The following is a 21,485-nucleotide window of genomic DNA, read 5'->3' as shown; positions in this document are numbered from 1 at the left end:
TTGCCTGGAATGATGTATATATGGTTAGTACATTTGTACATGAGGTTTCCTTCCTCTTTGCTAGACATGTTAAGGTTATTTTTATTCATCCTTGGTCAAGGTTTATTCTGATACCTAATGTTTCTGAGCCGAATGCCATTCATGGTCCTAAACTGACCTATATATATGTTATGTATGTCATATTACATATATGTTATCTCTTCCACATTAAATGTTGATTTTACCACTTAATTCTCAAAGTGTTTGGGAAGATGGGATCACCCATGTTTATTATCTTAGGAATGATGTAGTTAAATTTATATACACACACTGCATAGCCCAAAAAATCTCAAGTTAATTTTTTCCCCAAAAAATGTTCCATTAAATGATGCAATGTCTTAGTCCATTCCTGCTGCCACAACACAATACCACAGACTGGGTAACTTATAAACACTAGAAATTTATTTCTCACAGTTCTGCAGGCTGGGAAGTCCCAGATCAAGGCACCAGCAGATTCAGTGTCTGGTGAGCACTGGCACGCTCTGCCTCCTAGATGGTGGAAGGCAAAGGGCAAGGATGTAAACAGCTCCCTTGCTGCTCTTTTCTAAGGTCACCAATGGCATTCAGGAAGGCTCTGCCCTCATTATTTAATCACTTCCGAAAGCCTCCACCTCTGAGTCCTATCATATTGACAGTTAAATTTCAACATATGAATTCTGATACTCACAATCACTGATCAAATGCAGGCATCTCTGCTAAGCCCTGGGGTACAAAGATAAGAGCAGATCGCTCCCCTCCAGAAACTAGCAGCAGACCTCAATTAAGGATCCAGTTTTACAGTAAGCAGGGTCAGGTGCCTCCTGAGGCAAGTGTGAATGCAAACTCCACTTACTGTTTAGCTTCTTTTCTCACACATGCCCACAACACGGGCATCTGGTTACACATTTGTCATCTCCCTTCGGCCAGTTGTGTGGCAGCCTTCAGTGTGACTTACCGAGTGTGGAAAGGCTGCCTACTGCACTGCTACTCTCACAGGTGCCTGTGGTGCCACCAATACAGGGTTTTTTGGGGTTTTTTTTTGAGGCAGAGTCGAAGTCTGTCATTACCCAGGCTGGAAAGCAGTGGTGCGATCTCGGCTTACTGCAACCTCCGCCTCCTGGGTTCAAGCGATTCTCCTGCCTCAGCCTCCCAAGTAGCTGCGATTACAGGCACCCGCCACCACACCCAGCTAATTTTTGTATCAATACAGGCTTATATGCTTCCCCTCTAGAATGCAGAGATTCCTGAGGCGGTGCCAGACTAGGTCCCTAAACTCACAGCATGAAGGGCTTTTGAGAATTCTTTCTTCCTGTTGGGAGAAAGTGAGAAGATAAAACCAGAAGTTGCCCAGACGTGAAAGGGCAGAAAAAGCCCCAGCAGGGATTGAGAAGGTCCCTCTACTGCTATGCCACCACCTTACCTGCTTGCCTCTGAGTTTAATGTTTGAAAAAATTTGCATTGTAAGGTTTTAGAGGCACTGGACTTCTGGAACTGCAAGCTGCCATTTTTTTCAGTTGTTGCTTTGATTTGCTTTTGGTCTTTTAATTTACTTATTAGAAGTTAAACCATTTCTTCATATATTCCATGAGTCTAATCCAATTATTGACCCCCATGGGCTTAGCTCCTCATGCAATAAAGGAATATAGGCATGCTGTCAACAACCCCAACCCCAAAAGAGAAATAACCAATTGTGGCTGGGTGCAGTGGCTCACACCTGTAATCCCAGCACTTTGAGAGGCCAAGGTGGGCAGATCACCTGAGGTCAGGAGTTCAAGACAAGCCTGGCCAACATGGCAAAACCCCGTCTCTACAAAAATACAAAAAAATTAGCTGGGTGTGGTGGAGTGCACCTGTATTCTCAGCTACTCGGGAGGCTGAGGCAGGAGAATTGGTTGAGCCTGGCAACGGAGGTTGCAGTGAGCCATGATCACGCCACTGCACTCCAGCCTGGACAACAAGAGTGAAACTCCATCTCAAAAATAATAATAATTAAAAGACCGGTTTATTTTGTTTATTTATTTACTTATTTATTTATTTCTGAGACAGAGTCTCGCTCTGTCACCCATGCTGGAGTGCAGTGTGGGGTGATCCCAGCTCACTGCAACTGCCACCTCCCAAGTTCAAGCAATTCTCATGCGCCACCACGCCCGGCTAATTTTTTGTATATTTAGTAGAGATGGGGTTTTGCCATGTTCACTAGGTTGGTCTGAAACTCCTCAGTCTCCCAAAGTGCTGTGATTACAGGCATGAGCCAACACACCTGGCCTGCTTTATCTTTTTTAATAAAGAAGTGATGGCTTGTGTGTCATTTAAGCTGGAGAATTCGGGAACCAAAATGGTTTGTGGGCACCACTGTCAGTCCTTGATGCACCCCCTGAGTGGCCTCAGGGTCCCTGAACTGAGAGGAGCACCTGCTACCTGCTCCTTCCTATTTTAAGTCTAAAACAGCTATTATAACTGGTAAATGTGAAAAAAAAAAAAAAAAGGTGGTGCCCTTTCACTGCTTAGTCATGTTCTTATTTTTGTCTCCATTACTAGTTTCAAATTACTCCCCAGTATGACTTTGAGGTCCTCAGAAACCTGGAGCCATGGACAACTTACTGTGTTCAAGTTCGAGGGTTTCTTCCCGATCGGAACAAAGCTGGGGAATGGAGTAAGCCTGTCTGTGAGCAAACAACCAATGACGGTGAGTCCTGAGATGCACCTCCGCTAAGCACCCTAAGCAGCTTTATAGACACCTGCCCTAGACATGACTGCATCCAACTCAGACTCCAGCTCAGTTCAGAAATCTATCACCCTGACATTGTCTCTCAGCCCTGACTGATCAGCTTCATGCTGGGAAGGGGACCACACCCGCTTCTGAGGCAGCTCATTCACTCTTAGATCAAAGGAGTTGCTAGAAACCTTTTCTATCTGGTGGAGCGAGGTCTGCCTCCATGAGCCCCCCTTGGCAGTACTTATTCTGCCATCCCAGGCTCCCTAAAGCAAAGCCCATCAGTCCTCCCAAGACCACCAGCAGAGCTCGAGCCCTGTCACATACGCCAAAGGTCTTTCCTCCCCAGGCGGCACATCTCCAGCCCCTGCCGACACGTGATGGGAAGCAAGTGTCAGGAAATCTGACCGCCGTCCTCAGCCAGTGCTGCCTGATTCAGGGCCCCTTGTATGCAGGGAACCAGGATGTCAACACAGTCCTTCACACACCATATGGACCACTTCTAGCTTGGAGGAAGGAACGGGAGAAGGAAAGAGAGAAGGTTCCCATGGGCCTAAACATTGCATATTTATGTGCAGACACACCGCAGTTGCATATTGGTGAAAACTGTGGCCCAGGTGTCTGCATACAAACAGCAGGCCTTCCTGTAATTTAAAGATGTTGGTGAAGGGTTCAGCAAGCTCAGACAATGGAAGGATGAAACATGGCATGCGGCATGCAGTTTGATCAAAACGAAAAACATGTCTGCCAGACATGGTGACTCACGCCTGTAATCCCAACACTTTGAGAGGCCGAGGCAGGCGGATCACCTGAGGTCAGGAGTTTGAGACCAGCCTGGCCAACATGGCAAAACGCTGTCTCTACTGAAAACGCAAAATGTAGCCAGGTGTGGTGGCACACACCTGTAATCCCAGCTACTTGGGAGGCTGAGGCAGGAGAATTGTTTGAACCCAGGAGGCAGAGGCTGCAGTGAGCTGAAATCATGCCACTGCACTCCACCCTAAGCAATAAGAGTGAGACCCTGCCTCAAAAAAAAAAAAAAAAGGAAAGAAAAGAAAACATTTCAAATAGCTTGCAAATACCAATAATCACCCATGAACTGACAAAATCCAAACATTTTACAAAACAAAAGGGTATGAGCCATTGAAAACCTGCTTTCATCAAACACCATTTTCATTTTTTCTTAAAACACACCTATCCCATTTAAATCCCACAAGTTTTCAATGGGAGCATTAGAAGGATCTCCCATTTTACAAACTAGAACATGAAGGTTCAGAGAGTGATACAGTTTGGATGTTGCCCTCATCCAGATCTCATGCTGAAATGTAATCCCCAGTGCTGGAGGTGGTACCTGGTGGGAGGTGATTTGATCATGGGGGCCAATTTCTCATGAATGGCTTAGCACCATCCCCTTGGTGCTATCCTCACGATAGTGATTGACTTCCTGCGAGATCTGGCGGTTTAAAAGTATGTGGCATCTTGCTCTCTCTTGTCCCCGCTTAGCTTTCCACCATGATTGGGAGCTTCCAGAAGCTTCCCCAGAAACAGATACCGCTATGCTTCCTGTACAGCCTGCAGAATCATGAGCTAATTAATCCTCTTTTCTTTATAAATTACCCAGTTTTAGTTATTTGTTTGTTTATTTGTTTTTTGGATGGAGTCTCACTCTGTTGCCTAGGCTAGAGTGCAGGGGCTCGATCTTGGCACAACCTCCGCCTCCTGGGTTCAAGCAATTCTACTGCCTCAGCCTCCCGAGTAGCTGGGATTACAGCACCCACCACCACACACAGCTAATTTTTGTATTTTTAGTAGAGAGTGGGGTTTCGCCATATTGGCCAGGCTGGCCTCAAACTCCTGACCTCAAGTGATCCACCCACCTCAGCCTCCCAAAGTGCTGGGGTTACAGGCATGAGCCACCACGCCCAGCCATCCAGTTTTAGTTATTTCTTTATAGCAGTGCAAAAACAGCCTAAAACAGGGAGGTTAAGTAACTTGCCCAAATGCTAGTAAATGAAAAGGATCAACCAGAACACAGGCTCATCTAAGCCCAGGTTATGTTCTCTGTAACTTACTACCTATAGATTAATACCATAGGTAAACTGAGGCACCGTGTCCCTGTGGGTAAGACAGCAGAGAGTAGTCTGCCTCCTGGTGTGGTCAGATGGATCTGAAACAAGTTAGAGAACTTTACACAGAGGATGTAGATTAGAGATTCTCCCACAGTTCACAACCTGTGCAGAGCAGGGTCCTCTCTCCTTCCCCTTCTGGAACTCTCCATCTGGGGTGAGTAACAAAAGCATTCCTTGAATCATGTCACTGTCACCCAGATGTGTCCTTGCCTAAGATGCTAAGATGCCCCAGTTTGAGACACCAGGAGACCCAAGCACTGCCCCAGAGGTTCATTACCCAAAATAAAATAACAGGGCGGGGCCCATGGATCCCTGTTTGAATTAGTCTCCCGGGGCCAAATTAGAGAACTACTGAAATGTTAATGGAAGGATGGATGGATGAGTAGGAGCCTGGAACTTTCTCAAGACCTGGGATGTCAAATCCCAAGGAGACCTCACGTGTTCAGCTGTGGTGTGGACTGGGGGCCGCTCCAGCCAGCTCACTGCCGTATGACCCTGGAATCACCAAGAGCAGACTCACATGTTTGAGCTGAACATGCTGGAAGCGTGGGCCAGACGGCACCGCTTCTGGGCTCCGGTACATGAAACAAACAAGAACCAAGAACTGGGATAAGGAGTGCTGAAACCCGCAAGGACAGGAGCTGGGGAGATGGGAGGCCGCCTGTGGGAATGAAAACACAAGAGAACGAGGGCCATGGGTTTGGGGGAGGCACAAGTGCTCAGGTCCTTCCAGCCGCTTCCCTCATACAGACGCCAGTTCCATCCATCAGACGTTTAAGGAGTGTCCCTTGTGAGCCACGCACTGTGACAAGCACCATGTGGTGCCAGCAGGTGACTGCACTTGCTGTAACTCCAGGGTCATGTGCTGTGTCAGGGCTCTTTGATCCCTGTGTCCCTTTAAAACAACATGCTCTTCACGGGCAGTGTTTCTTCTCTTGGCCCCTCTCAGAGCCAAATGCTCTGCTCATGAGGGCGGTGCTGGTTGGCAGGGGATGGGCACAGAGAGATCAGGTGGCCAGGGCAGCTGGAGGAGGGACCTGGAGCCGAACAAGGGGAGCTGGGACCACAAGCAACCCAGGTGACATCCTGGACTCTGTCAAAGATAAGCAAAACAGGACACTAGTTAAAGCAGTCAAAACATTTTATTCAGTAATGACTGGAGTTGGGAAAAGGGCCGAGTTCCATTTACTCAGAGGTGTTTTAAAGGGAGAACGAGGGCCGGGTGCAGTGGCTCATGCCTGTAATCCCAGCACTTTGGGAGGCTAAGGCAGGAGGATCGCTTGAGCCCAGGAGTTTGAGACCAGCCTGGCCAAAATAGTGGGACCCCCATCTCTATAAAATATTTTAAAAATTAGCTGGGCATGGTGACACATGCCTGTAGTCCCAGCTACCCAGGAGGCTGAGGTGGGAGGATCACTTGAGCCCTGGAAGTCGAGGCTGCAGTGAGCCGTGTTGGCGCTACTGCACTCCAGCCTGGACAACAGAACAAGACTCTGTCTCAAAAATGAAAATAAATAAAAGGAGAATGAGGGAGTAAAAAGAAAGAATGCATGGGGAGTTCAGCAGAATCAGGGAAGTGAAAAAATTTTAAATCAGCTAAGGGGGTGGATCAGTGCCGTGAGGCCCTCTGTGTCTGTGAACTGGCGTTTATCAAGGCTAGGCGTCTACCCTCCCACAGAGACAGGGAGACAGAGGCCCTGTCCTTCCTGATGCTTTCAAAAGAATGGCTCTCAGATCGTTGAGAAAAATATCCCTGGGTTGTGGGAGATACATATATGTCTCAAAGGGACAGAGGAAGGATTCACCACTGTAAGCCCTTTTTAATAAATGCTCTCCGAAAGAGAGCTCAAGGCCTCTCATCAGGGGCTGGGAAGAACAAATGGTAAGTTCCTTAGGCAGCCTTGGGTTTTTCCAGACAGGAATTCAAGGGGCTTGGGTCGTCTTAGGGATTTGGCCTTGGCCTGCTAGAAGCTATGCTGGGGTTTGGCCAAGTCTCTTAGTGCAGGGGTTTGTTTGTTTGTTTTGGCTTTTGTTTTGGTTTTTGAGGCAGGGTTTCACTCTGTCGCCCAGCTTGGAGTGCAGTGGTACAATCATAGCTCACTATCACAGCCTCGACCTCCCAGGCTCAAGTGACCCTCCCACCTCAGCCTTTCAAATTGCTGGGACTACAGGTGTGTGCCATCATACCCAGCTAATTTTTTAAAAAAATTTTTTGTTGTAGAGAAGGGGTCCCACTATGTTGCCCAGACTGGTCTCAAACTCCTGGGCTCAAGCGATCCTCCCACCTCGGCCTCCCAAAGTGCTGGGATTACAGGTGTGAGCCACCACACCTGGCTTAGTGCAGGGGTTTGGATAGAGTTGTTCATGCAGAGTTTCTGTCTTTCTCAATATAGAATGAGATGGTGCCTGTGTTTGACTCAGGCTCAGGTGTCCAGGGGAGTCTCACTTACTGTGTCAAGGCAAAAGTGGTATATCCAGACCAGGGAGGCCCATTGCTACACTGCCAGTAGGTACAGTGGATCAGAATTCTTGCTTGTTATTCTTTTGATGTGTATCAGCAATAATTCCAGAAACCAAACTTTGGAGAAGATAGGAAAAGGGTGAAACTCTTCGAAAACCTCTGGGTCCTCCAACCAGTTGCTGTTTCTGAGACGTCCCCCAAGATAAACGTACAGGCTCTGTTTTCAGGGATTGTGATGATTAAAATGCTCTTGGGATCACTGTGACCCGACCTGTGACAAGAATGTAACATGCCCATTATCCCTGGCAGAAACGGTCCCCTCCTGGATGGTGGCCGTCATCCTCATGGTCTCGGTCTTCGTGGTCTGCCTGGCACTCCTCGGCTGCTTCGCCTTGCTGTGGTGCGTTTACAAGAAGACAAAGTACGCCTTCTCCCCTAGGAATTCTCTTCCACAGCACCTGAAAGAGGTAGGTAGGATGGAGTGAGATGTGGATTTGAAAACCTTGATTGGAAAGAGCTTTCCTTTCAAGTTAGGGCTGCCCAATTCCAGACAACATGTTTTCCAGGAAAACACACACACACACACACACACACACACACACGCACGCACGCCCATCTTGTGTGCTGGTCCATTCTCTTGTAACCGTTTCAGGGAAGTCTGAGGTCAAGGAACAGCCCCGAGGAAAGGGGTGCAGGTTTGTCCAGCAGCCCTCCCTGCACCTAGGGCATCGCTCCTTCTCCAGCCTTCACTGCCCAAAGCCCCAGGTCCCTGAGGAGCAAAGGTGATGGTTCTAGGGCAGGAGGGGAAAAAACAGAGCTCAGTGTGGAAGAAGGAGAAAACTGGAGGCTAAATGCCAGGAAATCGCCAGAGGGAGAGAATAGGGGGAAGGAAAGGCACATTTCCAGTTTTGGAATATACGAGAGCAATTGAAATTCTGGGTAGTGTTTCCTGGACTTTAGGAAGGCTATTTGTAAAAGGGTTAGGAAGAAGAAACAATGCACCTGACTAATGATAACAGGACTGAAGAAGCCCTAAGAAATGAAACTCTGGATAGTTACTGACACTTGAAAATGAAAAGATGCCAAGCCCGGACCCGAAGGAACTATCTTTGGTCTCATTTCCCAGGAAGCAGACTCTAAAATAGAGATTTGTATTCAAAAGGCTTAATGGGGCACATCCTTGGGAATAAGACCCTAAGGGAGTGAAGGTAGCCAGATGAGGCAGAGAGAGGTGGAGCTGTCACACAGCCACAACAGAGGCCTCAGCCAATGCCACGTGGCCTCTCGAGCTGGGGTGGCCCCTCGAGCTGGGGTGGCCCTTTAGAGATGTCCTAAGCTGAGGCAAGAGGGATGGGCATGTGAACTCCACACTGGCCATGTGCTGGATGTGGGCTACTCCCAGGAAGGGGCCCTAAGCTAGGGTGAGGGGTGAGACAGCAGCAGCCAGGAGCTAGGAGCACGAGTGCCTCATTCCTGAAGGCACCACAGCCTCCATTACAGTCACCCCTGGGACCACTTGGATCTACCGGAAGCAGCTCCTCCAGGATCTGAGTTGATCTCGTTTCCTGGGGAAGGTTGCAGGAGGAAGATGAGTGGAATGCCCTCCAGCCCCCGCTGCTGCTGCTGGTGTCAGGACCACAAAGGAATGCTTGTCGGGCTGGCTGTTCCTCTGCTGACCCTGAGGGCCCGCTCTCCTCTCCCGGGAGGAGCCTGTGCTGTAGGGGCTGCTGACCTGATCGGGTGACCCAGCCTTCATCCCAGAGAGCACTGAGGCTCCGGTCCCCAGGCCCATCTCAGGCAATGGTCTGTCCCTGCACTTGTCAATTTGCTGTCAAAATCGGGCAGGGGAGTCCCAGGAGGTGCCCAGTGACTCTGGCGGGTACCCACTGTGATACAGTGGTGACTTCTCTCCTTGCCTGCCAGTCTCTTGGCCTGAGGAGGTGGCTTAAAGTTTATCGGGCCTTGTTTCATGTCCCCTGGTAGAAATGCTCCCACCCTGGGAACCTTCTAGACCAGGTGTCAGCAAACTTTTTCTTAAAGGGCCAGGTGAGAAATATTTTAGAAGGCCAGGCACAGTGGCTCATGCCTGTAAGCCTAGCACTTTGGGAGGCTGAGGCGGGTGGATCACCTAAGGTCAGGAGATCAAGACCATCCTGGCTAACATGGTGAAACCCCGTCTCTACTAAAAATACAAAAAATTAGCCAGACGTAGTGGCAGGCGCCTGTATTCCCAGCTACTCGGGAGGCTGAGGCAGGCGAATGGTCTGAACCCGGGAGGCGGAGCTGGCAATGAGCCGAGATCGCGCCACTGCACTCCAGCCTGGGCCACAGAGCAAGACTCCGTCTCAAAATTTAAAAAATTTTAAAATTTATATATATATATATATATATATATATATATATTAGGTTCTGTTGGCAAGAAATAAAAGTCAAAATTATGTAGTCACTTATATAACCACTTAAATGTAATCATTTAAAAATCCTAAAGCCATGTGAAAAAACAAGTGGTAGGCCGGATCTGCCCCGTGGGCCTTCGTTTGCTGGCCCTGCCCTAGACCCACAGAGGCTCAAATCACAAGGCCAGGGAGCAGCGGTTTCCCCAGGAGGTCACTGGGCATGAGGGTGAACAGCGCCACTCCTGCCCCGCGTTTGCTTCCTGACCCAGGTGTTCCACCTGCTGGGGACACAGCACCACGTGATTGTTGGTCTTGGGTGAATGCTAGGGGCTGGAGGACAATGCCCCACTCTCAGCAGATGTCATCTCCAAGCTGGCGCCTCCCCCGCGCTTTCAACAGGCCGCTCCGTCCTTCTTCCAGGCTGGCAGCTGCTGGGTGGTGCAGGGTGTGATACGACGGGGGGGTCCCGCCTTCATTGTCAGTGGGCCCATTGGTCTGGCACCATGTGATGCGCCGTCTCTATTAGTTTGTCAGGGCTGCTTGTGGCAAAGTAGCACTCGTTGCGCAGCTTAAACAACGGGAATTGATTCTCTCACGGTTCTCGAGGCCAGACATCCCAAATCAAGGTGTCACTAGGGTGGGTTCCTCGGAGGCTGTGAGGGAGGATTAACTTCTGAGGGTTGCTGGCGATCTTTGGCGTTCCTTGGCTTCTAGAGGCATCACTCAGTCTGTGCCTTGATCTTCACACAGCCTTCTCCCTATGTGAGTGTCTGTGTCCACATTGCCCCCTCTTTATACAGACACCAGTCACGGGGGGAGGGCTCACCCTACTCCACTAGACCCTCATTCTAACTTAACTGATCCCCTCTGCAGCAGCCCTATCTCCAAATACAGTCACATTCTGAGGTAGAGGGATTAGGACATACGAATTTCTTTTTTTTTTTTTTGGAGACGGAGTCTCACTCTGTCACCCAGGCTGGAGTGGAGTGGCGTGATTTCGGCTGACTGCAAGCTCCGCTTCCTGAGTTCAAGCGATTCTCCTGCCTCAGCCTCCCAAGTAGCTGGGATTACAGGCAGCCACCACCACGCCCAGCTAATTTTTGTGTTTTTAGTAGAGACACGGTTTCGCCATATTGGCCAGGCTGGTCTCAAACTCCTGACCTCAAGTGATCTGCCCGCCCTGGCCTCCCAAAGTGCTGGGATTACAGGCATGAGCCACCACGTCTGACCCAGGACATAAATTTTGTAGGAACAGAATTCAGCCCCTAACAGGGTCCTCTCCCAGGAGAGCAAACACCTGTGAGACCTTAGGGGTCCTGACAGGCCCTGCAGGACACGAACAGCAAATCACTGACTAAAGGTCAGCTCCAGCCAGGATGCACCACTGCCCCTTCCAGAGTGGTGCAAGAGTTGATGTCATCAGGTGGCTGCTACCAGGTGGCTGGTCGGTCTCCTCAGGGAATGCCGTCATATCAGGGGCTCAGCATTGATCTCTGTCGCAGGCAGGTTGGACATTCCACAGCAGTGGTGGCTACCCAGCCGTGGGAGTGGGAGCCCCTTCTTTCGGGCATACGCACAGCCTCCATCCCTGCCACCACGGTTGCTGTGTTCATGAGCCCTGTGCCACGTACAGGTGACCAGTGGCAGAGGCTAGCTGACATCCACTGGCTGTGTCATCATGTCTCCCTGGCTGTCTGCTGTCTATGATACATGCTCTCAGTGGGAGTTAATATGGGATGCAGAAATCTCCACGCTCCAGCTACTCCCTCAGGTCCATCCTTCTTCCCAAACGTCCTTGTCCCTAACCTTCCAGTCTTCCTTCCCCAGGGCCCCTGACCACCAGGCTTGTCACTAACCCCTGCCTGGGATCCCACAGCTGGCCTGATCTTGGGCTGCTTTTCTTTCCACATAAAGGTGATGACCAGACCCACGGCCCAAAGCTTCGCCCGTGGGGAGGCTTTCTCCCTTGTGGCCCAAAGCTTCGCCCGTGGGGAGGCTTTCTCCCTTGTTGGGGCTGAAGTGCAGCAGCAGACCACTTTCGGTGTGTGCCCACATACCATGCTAACCTTGCCATGAAACCAGGCCTGCCTTTCCTCCTTCTCCTGCTAGGCATTAGTACCCATCCCCCTTTATGGTCATTATGTGAGCAGACACAGACACGGTGCGACAGGGGTAGAGGGGACAGGAGTCCGAGCCACCTGCATGTGGCCGACATGCACCCTCTGACCCCATCTCAGGACCTGCTGGGTCTCAGGCCTCATGATGGTCACTTCTGGGCAGCATGATCACCTCACGTCCCTCGTCAGAAGCTGTCCCTGCCGGGACCGCATAGCATCCCAGGAGCTGCTTTTTCAAACAGAGTATAATTATCTGCTGCAGATGGCCCCGCCTGACCCCAGAACTCTCGTATCTATGTTGCGATTTTCCTCTTGGGATTTGCCATAAACTCCATCCAGCATCTTTTTCCACCCCAGACACTTCAAGGATATGCCAAGTCAAACATTCTCCAGATTGGATTCACAGGCCGTCCCTGGTGGGTAATGTACCAGTCCTGAGGTGCGCATAGGGCTGCAGGCTCCACGGCCCATACCTTCTGCAGGGCCCTTTCCTGCCTGGGGCCCCATCGTGCCGGCAGCCTCCTGTGTCGTTTGATAAACGTATTGGAGCAGTCGGTATTCTTAGGCGTGGAACATGCTGCCTCCAGAACCCTGAGGCCTCCACATCACAATGCTTCCTTCTCGGTGGTGGGAAGGGCGAGATACAATAATTGGTCCTTTAAAAAGGATGTCCTGTCATGCCCCACTGCAAAGGTCCCCTCAAATATCACGGATGTGGCAGGTCCCTGAATCTCTACAGGGTGAGTTTCTCACCTTCTGCAGTGTGTGTGCCTCACCAATGCCTTGCCACTTCTTGCATGTCTGGTCCTATTAATGTATTGTTGTGATAGCTAATATCAGGCCCTTGTCCCCGAACCACCAGTTAGCTGATGCAGGCTGCCTCTGGGAAGGGCACAGAGCCTTGACCGAGGCAACTGCCTTCTGGGAAGGGCACAGACTAGAACGGGACTCGGCTGTGAGCCATTTCAGCCTCCGATATTCCTGGAGGCTGGGGGAACAAGCGCCTCCACCACAAAAGGGATCTGGGCAACATAGCACTGCATCTACCCTCAATGGAAAGTGGGGCACAGGACCATAGGCAAGTGTTACAGAGCGACTAGAACCCCCTACAGAGAGTGCCAGGCCAGGCATGGTGGCTCACACCTATAATCCCAGCACTTTGGGAAGCCAAGGCCGGCAGATCACTTGAGGTCTGAAGTTTGAGACCAGCCTGGCCAACATGGTGAAACCCTGTCTCTACTAAAAATACAAAAATTAGCCATGCCTGTAATCCCAGCTACTCAGGAGGCTGAGGCACAAGAATCGCTTGAATATGGGAGGCTGAGGTTGCAGTGAGCAACCTCTACCTGGGCGACAGAGCGAGACTCGATCTCAAAAAAAAAAAAAAAAAAAAAGTACCAAGGAGACGGCAGCACCAGAATGAACTAAGAATCCTCTATGAGCTTTTGAGAAGCTACAGCTGTAGCAGGAAGAAAAAAGAATGAGGGTGGGCCCTTTGCTTGGGTAAAAGGTATTGTGTTAACTGAGAACCAAGAGGAAACAAAATTATTCACCTGCTATTTTTGTTTTTGGCTTCACCATCAAAGAAACTGGTCAGACAGGAGAGAACAGACGGAATGAACAGTAGAGGGGCCTGCTGGCATGAGCTCTCACCTCTGAGGCTAGAAGACTTTGCAGACTTGACCTTGGAGCCAGCCCCTGTAAGATCTGAGAAATCAGAGAAGGGATGGAGGGTGCTGGAGAAGGGCCAGGCAACTACGGAGCAGTTCGGGCTCCTCACATCACGACTTTCTCCAGCTTGACTCATAATGTATAGAATCCATTAACCAGGACCCAGAGGATCATTTAGAGTTTAGGGAGATTTGCTAGGAATGGAGACTTTGAGTTAAAAAAAAGCACTAGGGAGGTTCGTCCTACACTCATCTATTGAGCCAGCCACCAGTTTGTTTGTTTGTTTGTGTGTGTGCGTGTGTGTGTGTGTGTCCAACCAGGAGACTCAGCTGATACTGCTTCCTTGAGATTTAATACACCTTCCTTTGATCTCTCCTGTCCCCATTATCCCGGGAAAATCCAAAGTAGCTTCCAGTCCATTCTCATTAATCCACTGGATCCAAAGTTTTAGAGAGGTTCCCCTTCCCTCCAGCCTCCTTCTTGGCCCAACAGAGGAGCACCCCACCACCCTCCATCAGCTGCTCAAAACCCACAAGGGAAAATCCCGACAGGTCCGCACCAGGAGGTAGTGGAGCCACCCTCAGGTTCCATTAAGTCATATCAGAAGGCTGTGTAGAAATGACACTAAGAGGGGTTCCGTCTGGAGGGAAAGGGTTCAAGATGCAAAGCTTTACAGAAGATTCTCCATCTAATTATGAAGATTAAGAGCATTGGTGGACCTAGGAAGATGAAGAATGGAGAGTGGGAAACCAGAAGAGATTTCAGGAAACATATAGGGGCATCTTCATCGTTCAAAGCACTGGAGAGACAAAGATTATCAGACTGTGGTCCCTGCCCTTAAGGAGCCCTGGCTACAGGTGACACAAACTGAGAAGAGTTGGTGTCTATTAAAAGTGAGAAGGCAGCTCTGTCTGATAGAGCATATTGCAAGCCATGTGTGTTTTAGATTTGCTAGTAGCCACATTTTTTAAAAGTCCAAAGATTGGGCCGGATGCGGTGGCTCAGGCCTGTAATCCCAGCACTTTGGGAGGCCAAGGTGGGCAGATCACGAGGTCAGGAGATCGAGACCATCCTAGCTAATACTGTGAAACCCCGTCTCTACTAAAAATACAAAAAATTAGCCGGGCAAGGTGGTGGGCGCCTGTAGTCCCAGCTACTCAGGAGGCTGAGGCAGGGGAGTGGCGTGAACCCAGGAGGTGGAGCTTCCAGTGAGCCGAGATCGCACCACTACACTCCAGCCTGGGCAACAGAGCGAGACTCCGTCTCAAAAAAAAAAGTCCAAAGATTGGCTAGGCACGGGCATGGTGGCTCACACCTGTAATCCTGGCACTTTGGGAGGCTGAGACAGCTGGATCACCTGAGATCAGGAGTTCAAGACCAGCCTGGCCAACATGGTGAAACCCCATCTCTACTGAAAATACAAAAATTAGCCAGGCATGGTGGCGCGCACCTGTAGTCCCAGCTACTCTGGAGGCTGAGGCAGGAGAATCTCTGGAACCTGGGAGGCAAAGGTTGCAGTGAGCCAAAACTGTGCCACTGCAGTCCAGCCCGGGTGACAGAGCGAGACTCCGTCTCAAAAAAAAAAAAAAAATCTTCGTTTGTATAGCAGTGAGTATCCCCACCTGTAAAAATAAAATAAAAATAAATAATGAATCAAAAGATGCCAGAGGCCGTGGCTCATGCCTGTAATCCCAGCACTTTGGGAGGCCAAGGCAGGTGAATCACCTGAGGTCAGGAGTTCGAGACCAGCCTGGCCAACATGGTGAAATGTCATCTCTACTAAAAATACAAAAATTAGCTGGGCGTGGTAGCACATGCCTGTAATCTCAGCTACTTGGGAGGCTGAGGCAGGAGAATTGCTTGAACCTGAGAGGCGGAGGTTGCAGTGAGCTGAGATCATGCTACTGCACTCCAGCCTGGGTCACAGAGCAAGACTCTGTCTCAAAAAAATAAAATAAACATTAAAAATAAATAAATAAAATAAAATAGATTTTCCAGCCAGGAGTTCTGTGAAAAAATCTTTGGAAACCCAGAAAAAGAAATGGAGAAAATTGATCATTAACTGTCCTCTTTCCCTCCACAGTTTTTGGGCCATCCTCACCATAACACACTTCTGTTTTTCTCCTTTCCATTGTCGGATGAGAATGATGTTTTCGACAAGCTAAGTGTCATCGCAGAAGACTCTGAGAGCGGCAAGCAGAATCCTGGTGACAGCTGCAGCCTCGGGACCCCGCCTGGGCAGGGACCCCAGAGCTAGGCTCTGAGAAGGAAACACACTCGGCTGGGCACAGTGACGTACTCCATCTCACATCTGCCTCAGTGAGGGATCAGGGCGGCAAACGAGGGCCAAGACCATCTGAGCCAGCCCCACATCTAGAACTCCCAGACCCTGGACTTATCTTAGCCACCAAAGAGCTGCATTTTAAAGGCTCTCTTGGCAAAAATACTCCATTTGGGAACTCACTGCCTTATACAGGCTTTCATGATGTTTTCAACAGTTGGCCACCGAGAGTGTAATTTTCAGCCTCTTATATCACTAAAATAGGATCATGTTTTAATTGTGAGAAACAGGGCCGAGCACAGTGGCTCATGCCTGTAATACCAGCACCTTGGGAGGTCAAGGCAGGCGGATCACCTGAGGTCAGGAGTTCAAGACCAGCCTGGCCAACATGGTGAAACCCCGTCTCTACTAAAAATACAAAAATTAGCTGGGCATGATGGCGTGTGCCTGTAATCCCAGCTACTCGAGTGCCTGAGGCAGGAGAATTGCATGAACCCGGGAGGAGGAGGAGGTTGCAGTGAGCCAAGATAGCGGCACTGCACTCCATCCTGGGTGACAAAGTGAGACTCCATCTCGCTTTGTGAGATGGAAAAGTTGTGAGAAACAGAAATATTTAAAATGAGGAATAAGAATGGAGATGTTACGTCTGGTAGATGTAATATTCTACCAGGTTATGGATGGACTGATCTGAAAATCGACCTCAACTCAAGGGTGGTCAGCTCAGTGCTATACAGAACATGGACTTTTGGATTCTTTGGGGTACTTTGAATTTATTTTTCTACCTATATATGTTTTATATGCTGCTGGTGCTCCATTAAAGTTTTACTCTGTGTTGCACTGTATGTGTTCGTGATACTACCTGTATGTAATTGTTAGATATTGAAAAAGGCTCTAGTTTGCCATCTTGATGTCCCCTCATTCCACAAGTACTTCCTAGACCCTGCCTGCTGTTGACCAGGCGCTGCGTTAGGTACTAGGTCTGAGTCTTCTGGGAGCTCTCAGTCTAAAGCTTCAAAAACTAGAATTGCAGTCAAGGGCCAGATCCGTTATTAAAAAAAAAACAAAAACCTAGAAACAAAAAGTATAGTTGTGGAAGTTTAAAAAGCCAGGGGACAGGCTTAACAGCAGATTAGACACAGAACTGAGCAAAAAACGGAGTCTCCAGGTACAATGGCTCACTTCTGTAATCCCAGCACTTTGGGAGGCTGAAGTGGGAGGATCACTTGGGCCCAGGAGTTGAGACCATTCCAGGCAACATGGTGAGACCCCTTCTGTACAAAAAGTTTTAAAATTAGGCATGGTGGCTTGTGTCTATAGTTACAGCTCCTCAGGAGCCTGAGGTGGGAGGATAGCTTGAGCCCAGGAGGTCAAGACTGCAGTGAGCTATGTTCATGCCATTGCCATCCGGCCTTGCCTGGGTGATGGAATGAGACCCTGAAGAAAGAAAGAAAGAAAGAGAGAAAGAGAGAATGAGAGAAAGAGAGAAAGAGAGAGAGAGAAAGAAAGAAAGAAGGAAGGAAGGAAGGAAAGAAAGAAAGAAAGAAAGAAAGAAAGAAAGAAAGAAAGAAAGAAGGAAAGAAGGAAGGAAGGAAGGAAGGAAAGGAAGGAGAGAGACGAAGAAAAAAAGAAGAAAAAGAAAGAGAGAGAGAAAGAAAGAGAAAAGAGAGGAAAGAGAAGAAAGAAAAGAAAGAGAAAAGGAAGGGTATTAGGGTTCTCCAGAGAAACAGAACCAATAGAATGAACATAGAGATTTATTTTAAGGAACTGTGGAGGCTGGCAAGTTCAAAAACTGCAGGGCAGACCAACAGGCTAGAGACCCAGGGAAGAGTGGATGTTTCAGCTTGAGCAAAAGCAGTCTGGAGGCAGAATTAACTCTTCCTCAAAGGACCTCAGGCTTCTTTTCTCTGAAGGCCTTCCTTCAAGTGATAGAAGTGAAACTCACCCACGTTGTGGAGGGTAATCTGCTTTACTCAAAAATCTATGGATTTAAATGTTAATCTCATCTTTAAAAATACCTTCACACCAACATCAAGACTATCGTTTTACCCAATCAGTCTAGCTAGGTTGACACATAAAATTAACCGTCACAGGGAGGGTAGATCTGTGATTGCTTTTTTGAAACTTTTTTCAATGTTTGCTGCATGTATATAGAAATAAAATTTGGCCGGGTGTGGTGGCTCACGCCTGTAATCCCAGCACTTTCGGAGGCTGAGGCAAGTGGATCACCTGAGGTCAGGAGTTCGAGACCAGCCTGGACAACATGGTGAAACCCCGTCTCTACTAAAAATACAAAAATTAGCCAGGCATGGTGGTGCATACCTGTAATCCCAGCTACTTGGGAGGCTGAGACAGGAGAATCACTTGAACCCAGGAGGTGGAGGCTGCAATGAGCCAAGATCACGCCACTGCACTCCAGCCTGGGTGACAGAGCGAGACTCCATCTCAAAATAAATAAATAAATAATAAAATAAAATAAAAATTATTTTTGAAATTGAATTTCAAGACCTTGTTACACTTTTTTAAAGAAAAAAGAAGTTATTATCCAGGGCACAGTATAGAGAAACAAAAGAATGGAAAATATGAGTGGTTAGGATACAAGACATATGAAGGGTAGAGTGAGATGACCCTACACATGTCGGTTACTAATCAGAGTCCCAGAAGGAGAGGTGAGAGAGAATACAGCAAAAGCACCATGCGAGTATTTGAAAAGACAATGGCTGATAAAAGACACCAGTCTACCAATTTAGGAATCTCAACAATTCTCAAGCTGGGCAAATAAGAAGAAATCATATCAGTGTGAAAATGCAGAACACCAAAACCGGAAAAGGCAGGTTACCTTTAAGGGAGAAAAACAACCAAACTTGCAGATGATTTATCAGCCCTAACAGAAGGCAAACAGTGGTAGGATACCTTTCATGTGCATTACAAACTTTGTCAACTTAGAAGTGTATATTTTGCAAAAAATGTCTGTCAGGAAAAGGGATAAAGTAAAGACTCAAACAAAACTGTGAGAATTTGACATCAAAACATGTTTATTAGATAAAGATCTAAAGGATTATTTCAGACAGAAGGAAATTGATCCCAGATGGATGCTGCGATATTATGAAGAAATATAGGAAAGAAACTGATAAATATTCTGGTTAATCTAAGCGAACATTGACTCTATAAAACAATAATTTTTTTCTCTTTTTTTCCCAAAAGGTATCATGTCAGATTATAGTTAATAACACACCACATGTTTTATAATAGGTCTCTAGTTTAAATTATTGGTTTTTTTAGTTGTTGTTTTGGAGGGTTTTGCTGACACAATACCTTTGGGGAAAGTACCACTGAGTCAGAGGGTATAACAATGTCTTTTCAAAGTTCTCCACTCCTTACCCTCTCCCTTGCATAAAGAAGCAGTGGCAGAGGCACCTGAAGAAGACCTTGGATAGAGAGACCCGGGAATGAAGGAGCCACGGCTGGGAATGCAGGTGTGTGTAAGAACTTGGCAGGTCAGGGGCCTGAGACCTTGACCTCAGCTCCCTCCAGGGACTACAGTGTCCTGGCTGTGCCAAGTCAGGTGTAGGTAGGGAGTCTCCCCATTAGACCTACCAGGCCTTGCAGTTGCCCACAGCCGAGCCTGGAAAATAACATGCAGGATTTTAACCAGGAGCTGGACTTCTCAGCTTCCTGTCTACAGACCCCACCCAGTCAAACACAATCATAGTGAAATATCAGCCACCTGAAATAACCCACCCTTGACTTGCTTGCCCCACTCCAGGTACTGTCACATTTCTCTGGCAAATCACTAAGAGAGTAGATTTTAAGTGTTTTTTTAACACAGAAGATGTTAAGTATATGAGGTAATGCCTATGTTAATTAGCTCAATTTACCCATTCCACAATGTATACATATTTCAAAGCATCATGTTGTACATGATAAATAAATACAATTTTTATCTGTCAATGATAGATAATTTTTTAAATTTAAACAACAATGAGTTTTAAAAACAGCTACAACACAGGTGGGGGAAAATTAAAGTACTTTAAAGTTCTTGTGTCTGAGAGAAGGATAAACGCACTGATTAATCTGAGACATAGGTAAGTTTAAGTATGTTAAAATTTCTAGAGTAACGTCATTAATAAAGAAGTTTTTCTCAATGGGGAAGGGGGTGAGTTTTGTCCCCCAGCAGACATTCAGCAATGTCTGGAAACATATCTGGCTGCCACAGCTGGAGATGTGCTACTGGCATCTAGTGAATAGAGGTCAGGGAAGCTGCTAAGCATCCTACAATGCACAGGGCAGCCCACACAGTAAAGAATAATCCAGTCCAAAATGTTAATAGCATAGACACTGAAAACCCCTGTGCGAGAGGAAAAAGTGGAATAAAATTACCCAGTCAGCTCATGGTGCAGTGACTCACGCCTGTATCCCAGCACTTTGGGAGGCTGAGGCGGGCAGATCACTTCAGGTCCGGAGTTTGAGACCAGCTTGGCCAACATGGTGAAACTCCATGTTTACTAAAAATACAAAAATTAGCCCAGTGTGGTGGCAGGCACCTGTAATCACAGCTACTCTGGAGGCTGAGGCAGGAGAATCACTTGAACAGGGAGATGGAGGCTTCAGTGAGCCGAGATGACGCTACTGCACCCTAGCCTGGGCACCAGAGCGAGACTCCATCTCAAAAAAAAAAAAAAAGGCTGGGCACAGTGGCTCACGCCTGTAATCCCAGCACTTTGAGAGGCCAAGGTAGGTGAATCACAAGATCAGGAGATCAAGACCATCCTGGCTAACATGGTGAAACCCCATTTTTACTACAAATACAAAAAATTAGCCAGACGTGGTGGCACACGCCTATAGTCCCAGCTACTTGGGAAGCTGAGGCGGGAGAATCGCTCAAGCCTGGGAGTCAGAGGTTGCAGTGAGCTGAGATCGCGCCTCTGCATTCCAGCCTGGGTGACAGAGCAAGACTCCGTCTCGAAAGAAAAAAAAAATTACCCAGTAAAAGATTACTTGGACAAGGAAGGAGAGAAAAGAACCTAAAAAAAAAAAAAAAAAAAAAAAAAAAGGAACAAATACAAAACATAAAGCAACATAATAGAAATGAATCCAAAAGTAAATGGACTAACTGATCCAGCAAAAGATAAGTTATCAGACTATATTTTTAAAAAATAATAAAGCTTTAGGTTTTTTAAACACTCACAAAAAAAACATAATACAAAATAAACTCTAAGGCACAAAGCATTACTAAAGAAGGACTGCTATATAATCATAAGAAGTTTCAGCAGGATGCAGTGGCTCACACCTGTAATCTCAGCACTTTGGGAGGCCAAGGCAGGCAAATCATGAGGTCAGGAGTTTGAGACCAGCCTGACCAATATGGTGAAACCCCGTCTCTACTAAAAATACAAAAATTAGCTGGGCATGGTGGCACATGCCTGTAATCCTAGCTACTCAGGAAGCTGAGGCAGGAGAATTGCTTGAACCCAGGAGGTGGAGGCTGCCATGAGCCAAGATCGCACCATTGCACTCCAGCCTGAGTGACAGAGCAAGACTCCATCTCAAAAAAAAAAAAATTTCAGTTCACCAGGAAGGTGAAGCAGTTGTAAATGTATATGCACTTAACAACATAGCTTCAAAATAGATCAAAACGGACAAAATTATAAGAAGAATTAGACAAATTCACCATTATATTAATATAGTAACGATAGCTGGCA

General features: G+C 47.8%; 1 protein-coding gene across 4 annotated transcripts in view; it reads left to right on the top strand.

The window, feature by feature from the left end:
- The window catches only part of IL10RB (interleukin 10 receptor subunit beta), a 48,293-nt gene that overhangs the window by 14,490 nt on the left and 12,318 nt on the right, over nucleotides 1-21,485 (top strand). For 2 of the 4 annotated variants that reach the window (XM_032176285.2, XM_032176284.2), the window contains 3 exons: nucleotides 2,557-2,704; nucleotides 7,631-7,788; nucleotides 15,589-16,628. In XM_032176285.2, the coding sequence (XP_032032176.1) occupies nucleotides 2,557-2,704; nucleotides 7,631-7,788; nucleotides 15,589-15,762 (480 nt within the window). In that variant the 3' untranslated portion in view covers nucleotides 15,763-16,628. Of the gene's footprint in view, nucleotides 1-2,556; nucleotides 2,705-7,630; nucleotides 7,789-8,895; nucleotides 9,629-15,588; nucleotides 16,629-21,485 lie in introns of those variants that run through there. The other 2 variants (XM_032176286.2, XM_058427126.1) reach the window with 2 other exon arrangements.

Source organism: Hylobates moloch, unplaced genomic scaffold, assembly GCF_009828535.3.
Source record: "Hylobates moloch isolate HMO894 unplaced genomic scaffold, HMol_V3 SCAFFOLD_14, whole genome shotgun sequence".
Taxonomy (NCBI): domain Eukaryota; kingdom Metazoa; phylum Chordata; class Mammalia; order Primates; family Hylobatidae; genus Hylobates; species Hylobates moloch.
This window is presented reverse-complemented; position numbering and strand designations above follow the sequence as displayed.